Genomic DNA, 16,645 nt, shown 5'->3' with positions numbered 1-16,645 from the left:
GAGGTGGGCCGTGAGGTTCTGTAAATGATCAATATTAGACCCATAGTAGATGGGAGTATTACTTACCTCCACCTTGCCCTGAGCGAACTGCGACATGAAGCAGTTGAGTATGCACCTTGGGTTAATTGGTATAAGCTTATTTCTCACCTCAGGGCTCCCGTCCTAAATGCATGTTAAGGATATAAAACTAATAATTGAAGGTTTTGGCTAAGCTTACATCCACCAATTTGCGTTTCTATTATTTAAAGAATAAGTTAATTGAGTAATTTTTATAAGAGGGTATAGGTAGAAGTATGCTACCTTTGGTGGGGGTGGTGCCCTTATGGGTAGAGTAGGCCGAGATAGCACAAGGGCTTACCTTTTGGGGGCCGAACTAAATAATTCGGTATTGTTAGCTTGTTGTAAGCTTTAACCAAGGACGGTGGATGTATCTGACGAACCACTGAATTATATGCTGATTCGTCGCGAGACCCTCGCAAACGCTGTCGCTCACTTTCGTAATTAATCTCCTAATAGTGATGTCATGTAGGATAATGAAGATGAAAATGCGAGATGTGAGATAATCTGGTCACGGCTCGTATAGCCTATCTACTGTTGAGGCTAGGCATCTCTTGTGTAAAAGAAGCTTGGTTGTTTTTATGACTGGTGGTGAGAAGATGTAGAAGATGGGGAAAATGAAAAAGGACAAGAGGGAGAGGAAAGGGATCAAGAGTACGGCGTTGGATTTAAATAGGCCTTGAACTTTGATTGCTCGGCTTGATTAGTACACAGGGTTATGCCACTCGTTACTCCTACCGTAAGAGATAATGCACCTTCCCAAGATGTTCCTTTGAGCAAAGAGCAAAAGGCTTAGTATACAATTATACTCAAAGTTCGTCTCACCAAATGCACGTATGCTGCCCGCAGGACAGATTGAGAAAGGGCTACCTCGCCCCTGAGCAATAGAGGAGTAGTACCTATGGAGAAATTTATACTAAAAAGTCAAGGGAAAGGGGGCCCTTTCTTACATGAATACCTGAACCTTGAAAGTGGCGAGGGTCTTCGTGCAGTGACACTATCGCTATTTCCAGCTCATATAGTTACCCTTAGGTTCTACTCATCGGGCAATGCGCGATCAGCATCCAACTTCTTTCAGGAACCACTCGAAGATGGGTATCTATGGACACATATCTACTTCTATATGTAGTACCAATTATCGCAAGTGCGTTTTGCTAACTTCACTGTAGTTTGAAATTAGGGAAGGGCCTTCGGCACAATCCTAGGTGGAGATTCTTGAAGCGCGGCTTTCTTTACTTATCAGGGATGATTGAGAAGTCCAGAGACCATCGAAACACGGTTCACATGGCTAATTATCATTATTGTGATCGAGGTACTCTATTGATAGGATCCCAAGATAGTTCGCTCACATATATTAACACCAATAAATCATACCACATCTCCAGGAAACCATCCGAGATAGTGTTTTAATCATGGCATGCTGTCCATAGCCCACCATCGACTAGGTACATGGAGAGATTATGCGCGGTCCGAGAACAGCCCGTCATTTCGTCCCTCAGATACACTGGTGCGAGAAATCGCATATCCAAGTTCCCCGGACGACTGCGAAGTATATTGAATTCGTCCTCGGGATTAAAAGAATCTGCTTCTTCTTCTGAACTTGTCACAAGGAAGAAGTGCGCACCTGGCCGTCTGTCTCGGGTTGCGAAATCCCATATCATGTCTCTTATCTCTTTTGGAAGCTCGCCAAATTTAGGGAAGGTGTTGTATTGAGTAGCCTTCTTCTTGGCGAGTTGGATATTGATGCCGTTATTGGCGGTCGAGTATAGGGTTGCAGATATTTAGCGTACGACATGTTTACTGCATGCGTATGGAAAAGATATCAAAATTTAAATACATACCTATGAACTTAGTTCTCACCAAATCGATACACATCGCTTCTTATTTATACCTGCGCCTACCAAGCAGAACGTCACATTGGGGTGCATATTGGGTTCAATGCCCTATGTACTATGTAGGTAGAAATCTCAAAGTATACGTCGTTTAATCTATTGGGCACATACATATGTATAGGAGCATATAGCCCAAAGTAAGTTGAAGTCGATAGTTCAAGTTGATCTATCAGTAATCTAGTTGTACGAAGCGATTTATCAGGGGAAGTATTGGGAGGGCCCCCCTTACTGCCGCAAGGGACCTGTATTGCTGACATGAGGACAAAAGAACTTTTTAATAAAGAGGCTACTTTGTATGTATATGGTAGTTCCCGTAACAACTACCCGTACCTTCTTTGTGCGGCAACCGAGTTGTCAACCCCCTATATAGTAGCCTTAAGACATGATCTGCCAGCGGAGTATTACCACAAAAGGATATTGGGTGTGCATATTCACAATTAGGCATAAGATATAAGAAATGGACCCAAATTTACCATTACTTCAAGTGATTTTCACATGTTGGTTAAGTGGATGGCTGAAATGTACCATGCTGCTAGTTCGCAGACATTCTGATATGCTGTGAAGAGTCAATGGCGATGATCGATTCATTTTCCCGGTATTTTGTGAAGTGAGTAAAATTCGAATTGAATAACAGGAAGCCCCAATAGGAACAGAAGCACTTCAATTAGCCATATGCGGCATTAAATTCAGCGTGGAAACCTCGGAGCTCGACCCATTAACAAGCAATAGTTGATGGAGTTGACCCAACATTGAAAACGGCAATTAGATTGAATATCAACAGATAACGAGCTGTAACACTTGGTCGAGCTCCATATCAGTACCCTTTGCGAGGCATAACATATCCTGGACGTAACTGAGGTCTCCCTCACTCTGCCACGTGGCTTGAGCAGTCGCGCTTGGACAACCCTACTCATCATGCATTATACAAATACAATGCGCTGGCCCAACATCCAAGCTATCATTACAGAAGGAGATCTCTGAGTAGTATATATCGCACTAAGAGCTCAGCTAAACGCATACTAGCCGAAAAGCTGGGTTAGCTCAGCATCTAACCCTATACTAACCAAAGCTACGATAACCGAAGAGGCGTTAGCTGAATCTATAGCAGCAGATCTTCGAACTAGTGAGAGGTTTTTACTTATACTGGTATCGACCACTTACTGATATAAGACTTAGGGTCGTATTAGATCGAGCTGAACTGTTAAAGGCCTTGAAATGAAGGGCTGGATCTTCAGAGATTATCGTCATCATGAACATTGCCATCGTTAAGCTAATTTCGACCTTACACAGTTCTTCGGCGACCAGAATGGTACCTAAACTGTTCCTGAATCAGGGGATGTCAGCCACCGACATCGAGATGCGATCTGCAAGGTATGGCAATAGGCCTGAAAAAAAGAGAAAAAGAGATGTAGGCGTTATATGTATCGCTGAGTCTGGCTTTCCAGTCGACTCAAAGTCCTTACTCGTCATGTCCAAACATGCACGTAATGTAAACCATATACGGCACTTCCCGTGAAGCTGAATCCCTAAGAACCTACCTAAGTAAGCACCTAAATATGCAAGCATAACCTCAAAAACAATACCCTCTACCAAACACAACCTCCCAAAACGGGTTCTTCTCCCCTCGATTTAGCATCATTAGCGTGGTAGATCTCGCCGTCCTTTTCGTCAGAGCCCACTCCGTCGATCTGCGCGCGACACTTACCCATCTTGCCCTTAGCACAAGCCACACGGAGCAATCTAGATTGCTGCCCAGTACCTATGCACGCAGGCGTGAAAAGTCTAGATGTCCTTGCCTCCTCAGGCGAAGTCTATGACATATGTCCGCTGATCAGAGATTCGTGAATCGCTTCCCGTGTCGGCAGGGCTAGAACCATGGTTTTGTGGGAGGATGTTGGGTTCAAAAGATGGTATGTTCCTCTTCGGACGTTAGAGGATTTTGTGTAGGTGAGTGAAGATACATCCATAGGAAAATATTATCTTCTCTTTCGATACCAATATGCGCCTTCAAAATTTCTTGGCGCTCGCAGCGTCGCTTGGTTTAGCCTCTAGTAACGAGGTACTAGACGAGCGGGCTGCGAAGTGCGGCATCAAAGGAAACCGTATCCTCCCTGCCTATTGGGATACAACCCAAGCAAGCTTTACAGTACCAGCTCAATGTGGTGCCTTGTGCACATCACAACTTCTATGCCAGAGCTATGCAGTAGAAGATGGCCACTGCCGTCTATACCTGCTACCTGTGTAAGTACCCATACCCAAGATAAATATATACCAAAAGACTAACAGGCGTTATAGCAATACACTCCTAGCGCACATCTTATCCGGCAACAATACTTTCTATGACAGAGGATGTGCTACTAGCACGAACATATGCCAGGTCAACGGCTTCAGGTCGTTGCTCAACCAAGCCTTCACATCTTCTAACAAGATCGCCGACAACAGCTTCAACGGATGTTCTGCCCTCTGTAAAAAGACATCAGGTTGCACAAGCTTTTCCATCGAACTCGCAACTGGGGGTAAATGTCGCCTGTACAAGAATGCCTTGGTTAAGGATTTCACTCCAGACCCGTACAACCTGAACATCTACTGGGATATCAATTGTCCTCGGGATGTCGCAAGTCCGGTAGGTCGGCTGTTCTCTTCGTTTCCGGTGCTTTCAGCGAGCTGAGCTAACAAATTATAGGGACCTGTACTGGATACTTCCACACCAGCTACTACCATTCCCTCGATCACCACTGAGGCAATAGTAACATTCGCGCCGGCCGAAACCCCTACCGCGCTGGTAACCAACGACCCACCATACACTCCAACCGGTCCCCAAGTGACGCCAGATGATGACGATGAATTCATCTCGACGTACACATACGAGGAGTTCCAACTCCCTACTGTAGTTGCGGAAGGAGCGCCTCCAATCACGACGGGTATCGGTCAGCCCACCGACATCCCAACGGCACCATGTCTAGTGCAGACAGGATCGGCAGCACAATTCGTATGTTGACATTTTCATCGTCTTCCATCGTCTTTCAGGGGTTTCCGAAGCTAACACATCATAGAGCGTCCTGAACGAGAATTTCATACCAATGGTCAGCCGAACATCAAGCTCCATCGGGCCTCTACAACAACCCACCAAAGCCCCAGCAGCGGGCGACCCTCTTCTCGACCCGGAGACCCTAGTCCTACCCGCTTTCTACCTACAGCCCATCTCCGGCGTGTCCAACGTATACGATCTAGTCTACGCCGGTTCCTCAACACCTCAATACGTCGCTATGACCAACACGGGCAACGTCGTACTCGTCAGCGCATCCACGGGAACAAGCTTCAAGAACAACCGCGTAACCACAATCTTCAGCGTAGACTGTTACGGACGCATCAGCGTCTCGCAGGGTGGATCGAAGTACACGTGGAGCACAGACGGATCAACAAGTCGATTCGTCAAGGCAACCACGCCCGCGAACAATATGAAAGCGCTCCCTGTCAACATCCCCGAAGTCCAAAGTGCGCTTAAGCACCGCCGTCGCAACAAGGAACTCGCGGCGCGCCTAATGAAGCGTTCATACTCCGACGGTCCAGCGCCAAAGTGTCCGGCTTCGCCTCCGGCCCTAGTAGCCGGGACCAAAGCAGGGTATAAATACGGCGAAGGCAATTTCTGCGACAACCTGAGCGACTACTGGTCCCTCAGCCCATTCGATTTCGACGGGTCCTGCGCGGTGCAGAGTCTTTGCTATGACCAGTGCAAGGATTTCGGTTGGCAGAGCTGCAATGGCATTTTCGGCACTATGATGATTCTCTCGTGTCTGGATGCTTTTGATAGTTGGTGGGAGGTTATACCGGCTGTTGCGTGTGCTGCGCAAGCGGGGTACTTCACTGGTGTTGCTGCGACAAAGACGGGTCGTGATCTCTTTTATAAGGCGCAGGGTTCTATGTGCCGATGCTTTTGCTCTAGCCCGCCTGATACGTGTGTTTACAGCAGCGGCGACTTCTACTGTGCCGATATCCACGGCAGCGATGATTCGAACTGTGGTAACTGTGGAAGACAGTGTGGTCCGAACTCAAAGTGGTAAGTCATCTATCGCAATCTTTCGTTCGTAAAATGCGACGTGCTAAATTCCTCTCAGCCGAAGTGGAAAGTGTGGATGCCCCAGGGACCAGTGCGGCAGTACATGTCTAGACTTCCGCAACAACCCCAACAACTGCGGTTCTTGCGGTAACGTCTGTAACCCATCGTACTGTCTCGATGGTCGATGCTACGTCCCGCAGCCAGGCGACTGTGTACCTGAGCAGAGCGTCACCAATAACGACTTCACCACTTGGTATCCAAGCATCGTCAATTGGACTATGGCAGCCTACCCGACTTGTACCATAGGAGACAATATCGAGTTTTCCGGCACCCATTATATAGCTAATGGTGGTAGTGACCCAGCTGTTTTGGTGGAAATGACAAACTTGCCAAACGATGGTTGCCATGCGGCTATGGTCCAGAGCCAAGTCAAGATGTGCCCTGGGATCCAGTATGAATTTACCTTTGCCATGGGTTATGTCAACAAGGTCGGAGATAGTATGGTAACTAGCAACGCCGACTGTACGGTACGATGGTTGACCGGAACGCCTACTACCTGGACTGGCAGTGACAACTTTCAATCTTCAGATACTTACCAGATTGGAGTCAATCACGCCAACTATAAGACATTCGGACCGTGGACCCTTCATGTATCGGAGGGTGAGACAGGCGTAACGAAGGTGAAGAAGAGTCTTTACGTCAACCTGACAGCGGTGATCCACTGCGGTAATGCGAATGGTGGCGCTGGAAGATTCATCATTAGAGATATTCAGATGAACCCGGTCGGATCGCTGAAGGCCAGGTCCCCAACAATCGGGGACGTGAAGGAGGACCCCATCCTGCAAAGACGCGACTCTGCTACGAATATTACGGCGGAACTGGAACCATATTATCCAGATCAGAAGAAGGGCGAGGTACTCTTGACCAGCTTCACGACAAATGCCACGAAAAGAGATGAAGAGTCTATATTTTAGACTGATTTGATTGGGATATGTAACGAATTTGAACGACTATTTCCTTGAAGTACTGTTATGGAAAAGAATGTAAAATATTTATTAATTTTGGTATAGATAAGAATGATGAAATCTTAAGAATAGAGCTCGTCGGCGTGATATGGTTTGGGTTATATCGCTCAACGCAAGCCCACCCCGCAAAAAAAGCAAAACCGGTTAGTAGCTTATGTAATGCATAAAAAGATACCTGGGTACTTATTTCATTATGAAAAATGCAGAATACTTCACATAAATTGATGATATGCGCAGTTCTGATTGCTTCAAAAAGATTTCGGCTTTTAAACGGCATGAAATAAATGATTCTTATGGCAGAATGCGGATGGTAACATTTACATTCCACGGTATACAAACCCGCTTCAGCTCGTCCCTCTAAGCCTTTCTACGTCTTGGCTCAGCCACTGTTAGCTCCTCCGCAATTGACAAGGGTGTACAGCCTTATTTCCTGATTTATATTAGTGTGTTTCGCTTAAACATCCCCCGTCGCGGTACGTTTGCTCTAAAGGAAGAAGTTATCATGGGTATTATTTAATAATAGGGGGTTTAAAAACCAACAAGCATTGCCAAGAGAAGATGCCTGGGAATAGGGGTCTTCGGTTTCTCGGTTGGGAATTTATTTGACGTTCGCATTGACGTTGGTGGAAGGTACCGATTTATACGAATAATGTATATGGTTACACGAAAAAGTGAAGTTTTCTGGGGATCCCATAGGTTATCTCGTAACAAAGTTCCAATCCTACATAATGTAGAAAAGATCCATAATTGATCAGCAATCAAATGGTACGTATCATGGGGATGACATGCAGAGGAAGAGCATTATCCGATAATCATAACAGCCTAACTTGAAATAAGCCAAGCCAACATTATTATAATCGTAGAAGTATATTTGTTGGTGGATGAATTTAGGATTTCCTCACCGAACGAAATTCTAACAACAATTAAAACATGTAGGATATCTACATGTACCTAGATCGTTTACCATATCTAGCATAAAAAATAAGTAACATGTAACCTGTTAGACACAGATCATCATATCATATCTTCTTTATCTATTCTATTAAGACCTAAAACTGACCTGACTCAAGCTTCTCCAATGGGATCGTCCCGTCCTCGTCAGAGATATCCAATCAATATTCAAGTCCTAGGCTGACTGCGCCGTCCGGGTGGCCGCAGAATCTGCAGCTTCCGCAGCATTTCACTGAAAGAATCGAATATGATTCGTCCCCGTCATGCGCAGGTAAGCACCAAAATAGGTCTCAAATTTACAAAGCCTCAGAATCTCATTTCCCCCAATTCTACCATTAGCCTATGTACTTAACAGCTAGGGGACCCTATCTACATGCTACCTAGCAATAGGCACTTGGCTGTTAGCTAGCCAACTCAGAAATAGCTACAGTGGGTAGTACTCCATAGTAGTAGTAGCTGGTAGCTGAATAGTCCCCTAGTCATTAGACCCTGTCGAAAAAAAAAAGAGACACGAGAGATGGCGACTGGACCCTAGAACAAAAAAGCATCATGACGGGGCTGGACTGGACTTGAACTGACTAGCCTAGGCTACATCTGGACCGCCAGCAGAAGGATGCCATTTTCTTACATACATAATTCAACCCATACTCCCGTGCACCTTTTTGAAAAAAATCCTTCTTGAACTTTTCTCTTCTCCGTTTACTTTCCGATTTCTTTGGGTTCCTCCTTTTTTTTTTCCTGGTCAGCCTTATTACGCAGGGACTCACCTCTTGCGTGGCTCGACTAGTAAGGTTCTCATTGATTGAATGTTTATTGGGTCATCAACACCATCGTAAGAGGATTGGACATTTTGGAAGAAACAAGCCGAAGAGGAAATTGTTTCTACGTTGGACAGCAGTCTCGTTGGCCTTACCGCGAGTGTTATTCAAATTGCTGGTTTAGAAGGGAAAACACAACTCAAATATCTCACCCACAAAGTACCTATACCTACTCTTTTAGGTAACTTACACGCCAGAATAAGTGGTTCTAGATCTCAACAGCAAATCAGCTCTTATTATCACTATTTGAAGCTCAAAATCCTCGATTTACATTCCAAAATGCAAATCCCCAGGCCATCCGGCGCAGCCGCGCTACCATCTACTCTTCTCCCCCTCCTTCTTCTCCTACCCGGCTCCTCCCTTGCCGCCAACCCCGCCGCAGGTCGCCGAACCTCAGCTTCAGCAGCGGATCGTTCGGTATGTGTGCGCAGCGGCGCCGTCGACCTCTCGTTAGCCGCAGCTTGCGGTGACAAGGGCTCTTTGGAAAACTGTTTCCGTCATGTGCCGTCATTCATCGAGCCTGGTGATCTCGAGCTCTGCTTCCGTAACGCTGGATGCACAACCGCCGAGGCCGGTATCGAGGCTCGCTATATCCTACACAACTGCGACGAGAGCGGACAATCCGCTGCTGAGCTCAGGAGACGTGATCCTGAACCTATACCAGGTAAATCTCACATATGCGCTTATAAAAAAAAATATCTAGGTAACTAACAGGCCACCAGCACCAACACCCGCCCCCATCCCCGTCCCGCAAGACACAACAGCCGCAACATCCCCATCCGCCACCGCAGGAGCCTTCACACCCACAATCCAATGCAGCACCGAAAAACTAACCAAAACCAACTCATGCCCCATCCAATCCACCGGCACAGACTCGGGCTCCACACTCCCATGTTTCGAAACCGAAGTACCGACGCAAGTCTGCGCAGCAGAAAACATATGCTCCGTCGACAAAGACGGGAACAACCTCTGCATGCGACGCAAAGATAGTCTCGACACCGGCGCGCTAATCGTAACTATATTCCTAGCCGTATGTTTCGCCGTCGGTTTCGCTACCTTGATATTCTTCTGCTGCCGCGACAAGCGCGAGGAGCGTAAGCTCCGCGCGCGACAGAAGGCGGCGCAGATCGCGAAGGCGAGTGCGTTGAGTAAGAGCACGACGGATATCGCGCCGCAGATCGATGAAGTTCTGCCGACGAAGCGGGATAAGAGTCCTGCGCCTGGTGGGAATCCGTTTGCGGATGGGACGCACTATTAGGTAGATAGATAGATACCTAACCCATCCCGTCTCTGCTATTTCAGGAGTTGGGGATTGTGTAGTTTGGAAGATACCAAAGTATTTTATATATAAATACACGGTTGAATATATATGTACAGGAAGCCGGGTGAATGAATTGATGGATGGAGGTGTGGATACCATGGATGCGCCATTCTATTCAGGATCACGCTCGGATAACCACGATACCACGTTATGTTACGAATGAATGCAATTATAAGGCAGTCAGCATGTTGAAAGTAATGGGAGCCGGAGATTAGGACTCTTTGGACTCATAAAACATTGCGATGCTTGTTTTTTGATACCTCTTGGCGCTAGTATTATAGGATCTGCGTTGTAATCAGTTTTCTATGAACTGATATCTGTCGCATTTTAATTCTCTCTTGACAACTGGCAAAGTGATAAAGAAGTAGATGCATCTTCTGGTGCTCCTCTAACCTAGGATTGTTGGCAATAATTCGATGTCTAATAAGTGATGGGTACTCAAGAAGGTGACACCCTAAAAGTGTCTGTTGTGATCAGGTATGCCCTTTAATATTGCTGGTTGTGATATTCTCCGGGTCGGTATAACTACCACCAGTAGACACTTCCACCTCATCTTCAACCTCAATTACCCTACTACGAATTCACATCATATTACAAGGCACTTTAAGACGAACACATAATTACAGATGCTCAACGCGATTCCCATTTCATAATAACGGCACGAAACCGAGATGTCCCGAAGAGCAATGCGATTAAACACACCATGCAGCTTTCTCCTCTCCTCAAACGCAAAGCATAGCCAGCAAGCATAGCACTATTCCACCCTTCCCTTGATCAATGTGTGGTGCATGCTTCTCGAATACCAATGACAATAACAACAACTTCTTTGCGAATCCCTCTGAAAAGCAGGGAGGGATGGATAACTTAAAAATGCCGAATCTTTACTTGGTTACAAAAGGCGCCATTTGCAAACGATGCTCACCCACCTAAGCAAACGGCCCCAAAAGGTACACGAGAAAACAATTCATCTTGCTACCTGGAGACCGAACCCACCTCCGGCTCCACGTAGCAGAGAATAATAAGAATCCCATATCATCCTTATCTTAATCACGGCCTTCCCCTTCCGCCATTCGCACTATTATTATCCTTCTTAACTAATGCGCTCCACTTATTAGTAAAGCTGCGAGCCCACTAAACACCAGGCGTAGAATGATGAGGCGAGCCAGCTCCTACGATGGGGCTACCAATCTCACCAGGAGCGCCCACGTTTCGATTGAAGGAAGTTGAAGCCGACGGAGGGTCAGGTTCGTATCGGATCAAAACCTTTCCACCTTCCACGCGTTGAATGCTGAAGCTTCCGCCTCCGTTATGCAGGTTACCTTCGGTGTCGCACATATCTAACAATTCTTTCTCAGATACAGGTTCCTGTCCTTGTAAATTAAGATTGTCGATATGCCCTTTGATGGCAGGCAGCTCTATATAGCCATCTGCGGCGTGGGCTTCTAGCTCTTTGCATGCAGAGATAAGCATCCGACGGATTGCAATAGATCGAGGCTGAGCAGGCCGTATACTAGGGGCCGGAGCACTGAACGTAGGCCAAGCTGGGTTGGCAAAACCGGGTGGAGGAGAAAACAAAGTCGTAGGACCCCACGCGGCATTCAATGGAGAACCCATGAAGGGATCTATGAACGGCGCGCTGGGGAACGGAGCTCGAGCTCCTGGAGCGGCGGTACCTCGTCGAGAAGGATTGACGTCTCCGAAAGGTTCGTCTGTATCTTCAAGTAAAGCACTGCTTCCGAGGTGATTGCTCACGTCATCGATATCGGCTGTAAGGTCCTGGCTTCCCTGTCCGTGGACCACACTCCCTGGTCTACCTATAGGAGCCGGCCGGCCGATCGGCTGGGACGCGGCGCCAGCTAGGGGATTTGTATCAAAAGATGCGGAAGTTTGACGGGAATGCGACGGCGGTTGTCCTGATGTGCTATCCGGAGAGAAGCCTGGATGATGCATACCAGGTAGAGGTTGCTCTACTGGTTGATGGAAACCAGGCGGCGCATGTGGGATAGGAAATGCCCTGCCACCCATAGGACTAGGCGCAGAGAAGCCAGGTGGTACTGGCATGCCCATTGGCCGAAAGTTTCCGGGAGGCGGATACATAGGCTCGTGCATCCGGTTGAAGCCCGGCGGAGGAATCTGCGGTGGTGCTATTCCAGGAGGATATTGCATAGGCAGTCCCATATTAAACGGACCTTGATGCGAAACGGAGGGGCTCTTAAATCCTGTATGAAGAGGAGAGGCTGGCTGGGCACCGGGAGGACCCACACTTGTCGGGCCTGTAGACGAAATCTTTCTTGGCGGCCCAATAGGTCCCGGACTAGTGTGTAGCGGAGTTAATGTGTGCGGCGACGCATTCTGACTCGGACCAGAGGCGGAATGAGAAGCTTGGGATACCGATCTTGTCACTTCCTGGGATGCGGATCGGGGTTTCATTGGCGTAGGGGCTTTAGGAAGAGCGGGAGTTGCAACGGCAACTTGGGGGGAGGGATGATTCGACGCGTGACCGGTCGAAGGTTGATGGGGAAGCGCGGGAATAGACACAGGATGCTGTTGTTTCTTAGCCGGCTGCGTGGGAATAGGAGCTGCAGGAGTCGCAGCTTTGGCCGCAGCCTTCTCTTTCTCTTCTTGCTTCGACTTTTCCTTGGCATCACGCTCCGCCTTGGACTGAGCCGCCCTAAGCTCTTTCTCCCTCTTGTCCCTTTCGTGTTTCTCTCTCCTTTCTCGAGTCTCGCGCTCCTTAAGCTCACGAGCCTCTTGCTCCCTGCGTCGTTGTTCCTCCTTCAATTTCTTCTCGCGCTCTTTCTTTCGCTCCTGTTCCAATTGCTTTTCCTTTTGCTCATGAGCGCGTCGTTGCCGTTCTAGCTCTCGTTTTTGTCGCTCCTCTTCTTCAGCCTTCTTCTGCGCATCCTTCTTCTTGCGTCTTTCTTCAGCCTTAAGCCTAGCTTCCTCGAGTTTTCTCGTTTCGTCGGCTAGACGAGCTGCATCCTCGGCTGCTTTCGCTGCATCCCGCTTCGCTTTCTCTTCAAGCTGTGCCTGTTTCTTCTGGGCGGCCTTGTCTTTTCGCTTCTGGGCTTCTTTTGCCTTTTTAGCTTTCCGCTGGGATTCCTGAGTCTCTTCCTCTTCTAATTCCTCGAGAAGTTTCTCTTGTCGCTCCCTGGCCACCTTTTCCCGATAAGCTGTCAACACCCTTTGCTCGAACATGCGGGCAGCGAATATCTGGAACATCCTACGACCCTCTTCCATGCGTTGCTCCTCAGTCATTGTGTCCTACATATTATCAGCAAGGGGAATGTTTAAACTGGACTGTCACTAGATACCTCTTCTTCCTCGTAATCTTCATCCTGGCTGTCATATTCCTCCTCTTCCTCTTCGTCGTCCTCGAACTCATCGTCTTCAGGGGGAGGGTGATTATGATTAGGCATAGAATTGCCATTGATGCCATGGCCATACCCACCCACGTAGTGGTCCTTCGCATCCTCTTCGCGTGCCATCCTGCGCTCTGCGAGTTGCTCCATCATCTCAATGAACTTCTTGCCGTCGTTTTTAAGTAAATCGTCTGCTACCGTAAGAATTCCGCCTAAGAACATGTTATTCAACCACGTTGGACACAGATACCAAGTAGCGGTTCGCAGACAGGATCTTACCTTTTACTTGCAGACTCTGGCCAAAGTTGAAGAAATCGTTAGCATACGATTCGCGAGGGATCTCCTCCGGCTCCTCTTCTTCATCCTCCTCCTCATCTAGTCCATCGACGTCACTATATTCTTCGACGTCCTCTTCCTCCTCTTCGTCGTTATCCACGTGTTCAACTATGCGGCCGTGAGAAGGATGATGATGATTAGAAAATCTCGATAGAGGGGCTCCGGGGGGGTGTAATCCGCTCATAGGACCGAATCTGGGAGGCGGAGGCGGGGAAAACGGTGCGTTTGGGTGGTGGTGAGGTTGGTTCGCGAACGATTCTAGTTCTTGATAGTATGCGTCGTAAAGACCTTCTAATTCCTCCTCGATCGCGGTTCGCTTGCGCCCACAGACAGAGCAGCTACAGGTGTGCTTTTGTTGCTCCTTCATCTTCTTGAGTACAGCATCCTTCTCAACCTTGACTAAAGATTTCCTTTCGTCCTCTCCCAAGCCTAACCAGAACTGTTTTATCCTCTCTCGTTCTTCCGGACCAGACGTATTCCATATCTTCTCTTTAGATATTCCAGAAGGATTAGAATTGACAGGCTCCTCCGCAACACCCTTCTTCTTCTTTTTCTTGGACTTCTTGCCTTTCTGCGTAGTTCCATTGGAAGGTTGAGCGTAATCGTTTAGATCGTCTTCATCACTTTCGGTATCATCGCCCCAATCTTCCCCATTGTGGGTATGAATATGAGAATGATGATTCTCGTTGGAAATGATACCTCGAGAGTTGTGCAAATTATTTATCCGCGATTCCGACGGAACAGGTAAAGGCGCGCTGCTTGTGGACGCAGGACTAGGGAGTCCATTTGCTTCGGCTTCGGCTTCGGCTTGTTCTGCAGCGGCTTTCGCAGCAGCTTTCGCTCGACGCTTTTGCTTCTTACGATTTACAGGCTGCGCAGGAGGTACATGGGCGGCAACAGGGGGGTTGGTCGGAGCGCCGCCACCCCTTGAGGATGAAGTGGTTGTTGGTGACGGTTGTGCGGGCGGCGTGGAAGCTGAGGACTTCGGAACGGAAATATATTTTGTGCCATCCTTATTGGTATATTTCGCTGTTGACTTCGGTGCAGATTGTGCAGAGCCCTGTGAGGGTGCGTGTTTATTGTTTTTACTAGGCATCTCGAATAAGGGAGGCGAGATTACGACGCGAGGGTAAAGGGCGTCATGTGCGATCTACCACGGGGGGGAAGAAGAGGGGGGGGTAAAGTCGGCGTCGAATAGCTTCCGTACTTGTTGTCACGTCGTCCTAGAATTTACAATAATAATACCAGTTGAATTGTAAATATGATTAATGGGTGAATGATCAACTATGGTTTGTTTGGTGAAGGCCAAGTCACCGTGTTGCCCCTCTCCAAAGTGGAAATTGGCGACAGTCCGAACCCGAAGCGGATTGCTGCTACAATTCCACAATACGTATGGGAATATGTCTGCCGTTGCCACGGTAAATAATGCTGTGTGGGCTTAGAAATAAAGCGGATGGCAGAATCGGCGTGGCGGGGTTTGGGTGGGATTTCACCGTGGTGAAGTTGTTTGTTGGTGAGTTCAGAGAAGTGGCCGGCGATATTTTGTTGTTGGCGTTTCCTGCGTTTCCTACTGCTGGCCTTTTTTCGCAAGGCCAGTGCTGCTAGACGTTCGAAATCTCAATAGGCAGGTACAATCTTTCAATGTAGCTAGGTACATACACCAACTATTGGTGCTTTACGCTTTGTGGCACCTTACGTTCTTGCTTTTTAATTGGATCGGTTCTCGCAAAACCTTAGGTAAGTGCCTTAGTAAGTCTGTTAACCTTCAAATGTTTGAAGGTTAGGTACCTAAATAAAGTACCTAATGTTAGTAAGTTAAGGGTTTAAGTACGTGTAATGCACCTGTAGTTTTAAACAGCCCTGGAGTTTTTAAGGCTCTTGCCTTCTAATAGGTACACTCACCTTCCTTCCCCCACAGCCTCACCTTCAATTGTTTGGTCAGCCCCAGTTTTACCGGCCATCAGCCGAGACTGATTAGATTACTTATCTGGATTAAAAAAAGCAGTCACATGATTTAAACACCCCTCCTCTCCTTAGATTAAAGAAAGCTGAGGCAACCAAAAATTTCAAAAATTACACAAGCTCATCAATTCATCAATTGGGAAGAACCAATTTGTACCAACCAAGAACAACACCTTGATGGCTAGGTACTTGAGCTTAGCTTATTTAGGTATCTAATTTTCCTCGTCAGTTCTTAATTCTTGTTTACAAATCTATAATCTCCGCCGGCTTTTATACAATGTTACCGACGTGACCTACATTGCGAAATTCATATACTATTCATGGAACATGTTTAAGCTGCCGGCTCACTACCTACTTAGGTATGTAGGTAACAACTTAACTGAAGCTCATTCATAAACATAGAGACACATGAAACGGTCCGTTATCCACAGCCACTTGGTCAGACCGTCCTCGGACATCATCTCATCCGCAGCTCTACAAACAAGAAATGAGCCACCATGGAAATGAGACCAGTCGGAGTCACCACCTTTTAGACATAGAACGCATGACTACCTATTTTATCCCTATGGCCATTTTCTTTCATCGCAGCTCGGACATCATTACAGGCCGGAATTGGACCCAAGCCCCCCACGAAACATCCCTCGCAATTTTTTACCGTGTGCCGTCCATAAAGGAGTTGTATCTTAGCCCCTTTAAAACAAATTGACAGTTTCAGTACCTAGCTTCAGGCCTTGGAACAGGACACATGTTGTTACCAGAGCTAGGACCCAATGTTTCCGTAATATGGACATAACATGGAGTTCCCTTATCTACCGACAGCAAATTTTATCAGTAAGTTCAGTCACTTGTCAGTATTATCGGTAT

At 47.3% G+C, this 16,645-nt stretch overlaps 3 protein-coding genes across 3 annotated transcripts; 2 read left to right on the top strand and 1 right to left on the bottom strand.

Annotated features, from left to right (window-relative positions):
• Positions 1-3,948: 3,948 nt before the first annotated feature.
• On the top strand, positions 3,949-7,008 carry F4822DRAFT_440774 (uncharacterized protein; the record flags this gene model as incomplete). Its single annotated transcript, XM_051462791.1, has 5 exons — positions 3,949-4,190; positions 4,245-4,572; positions 4,633-4,938; positions 5,003-6,006; positions 6,065-7,008. 5 exons carry the CDS (start codon positions 3,949-3,951, stop codon positions 6,978-6,980), a joined length of 2,796 nt encoding a protein of 931 aa, XP_051308867.1. The 3' UTR covers positions 6,981-7,008.
• A 2,071-nt stretch (positions 7,009-9,079) lies between these two features.
• Positions 9,080-10,058, top strand: F4822DRAFT_435016 (uncharacterized protein; the record flags this gene model as incomplete). Its single annotated transcript, XM_051462111.1, has 2 exons — positions 9,080-9,464; positions 9,523-10,058. The coding sequence occupies 2 exons, from the start codon at positions 9,080-9,082 to the stop codon at positions 10,056-10,058; spliced, it is 921 nt and encodes a 306-aa protein (XP_051308866.1).
• Positions 10,059-10,552: 494 nt separating this feature from the next.
• F4822DRAFT_422116 (salt tolerance down-regulator-domain-containing protein) lies at positions 10,553-15,445 on the bottom strand. The gene is made up of 3 exons (XM_051459861.1): positions 13,763-15,445; positions 13,436-13,695; positions 10,553-13,385 (listed from the first exon to the last, which is right to left on the bottom strand). Exons 1-3 carry the CDS (start codon positions 14,913-14,915, stop codon positions 11,253-11,255), a joined length of 3,546 nt encoding a protein of 1,181 aa, XP_051308865.1. The 5' UTR covers positions 14,916-15,445; the 3' UTR covers positions 10,553-11,252.
• Positions 15,446-16,645: the final 1,200 nt, after the last annotated feature.

Source organism: Hypoxylon trugodes, assembly GCF_022578975.1.
Source record: "Hypoxylon trugodes strain CBS 135444 unplaced genomic scaffold F4822scaffold_12, whole genome shotgun sequence".
NCBI lineage: Eukaryota > Fungi > Ascomycota > Sordariomycetes > Xylariales > Hypoxylaceae > Hypoxylon > Hypoxylon trugodes.
The sequence above is the reverse complement of the archived record's forward strand: the minus strand, read 5'-3'. Positions and strand labels throughout refer to the sequence as shown.

What these genes read in the sequence shown, in the direction of transcription:
- F4822DRAFT_422116 (XM_051459861.1), bottom strand. Translation starts at nt 14,915, where the DNA reads ATGCCTAGTAAAAACAATAAACACGCACCCTCACAGGGCTCTGCACAA. An exon ending in CCAGAGTCTGCAAGTAAAAG is followed by an intron (nt 13,696 to 13,762) that starts GTAAGATCCTGT and finishes ACATGTTCTTAG; the next exon opens with GCGGAATTCTTACGGTAGCA. An exon ending in AAGATTACGAGGAAGAAGAG is followed by an intron (nt 13,386 to 13,435) that starts GTATCTAGTGAC and finishes GATAATATGTAG; the next exon opens with GACACAATGACTGAGGAGCA.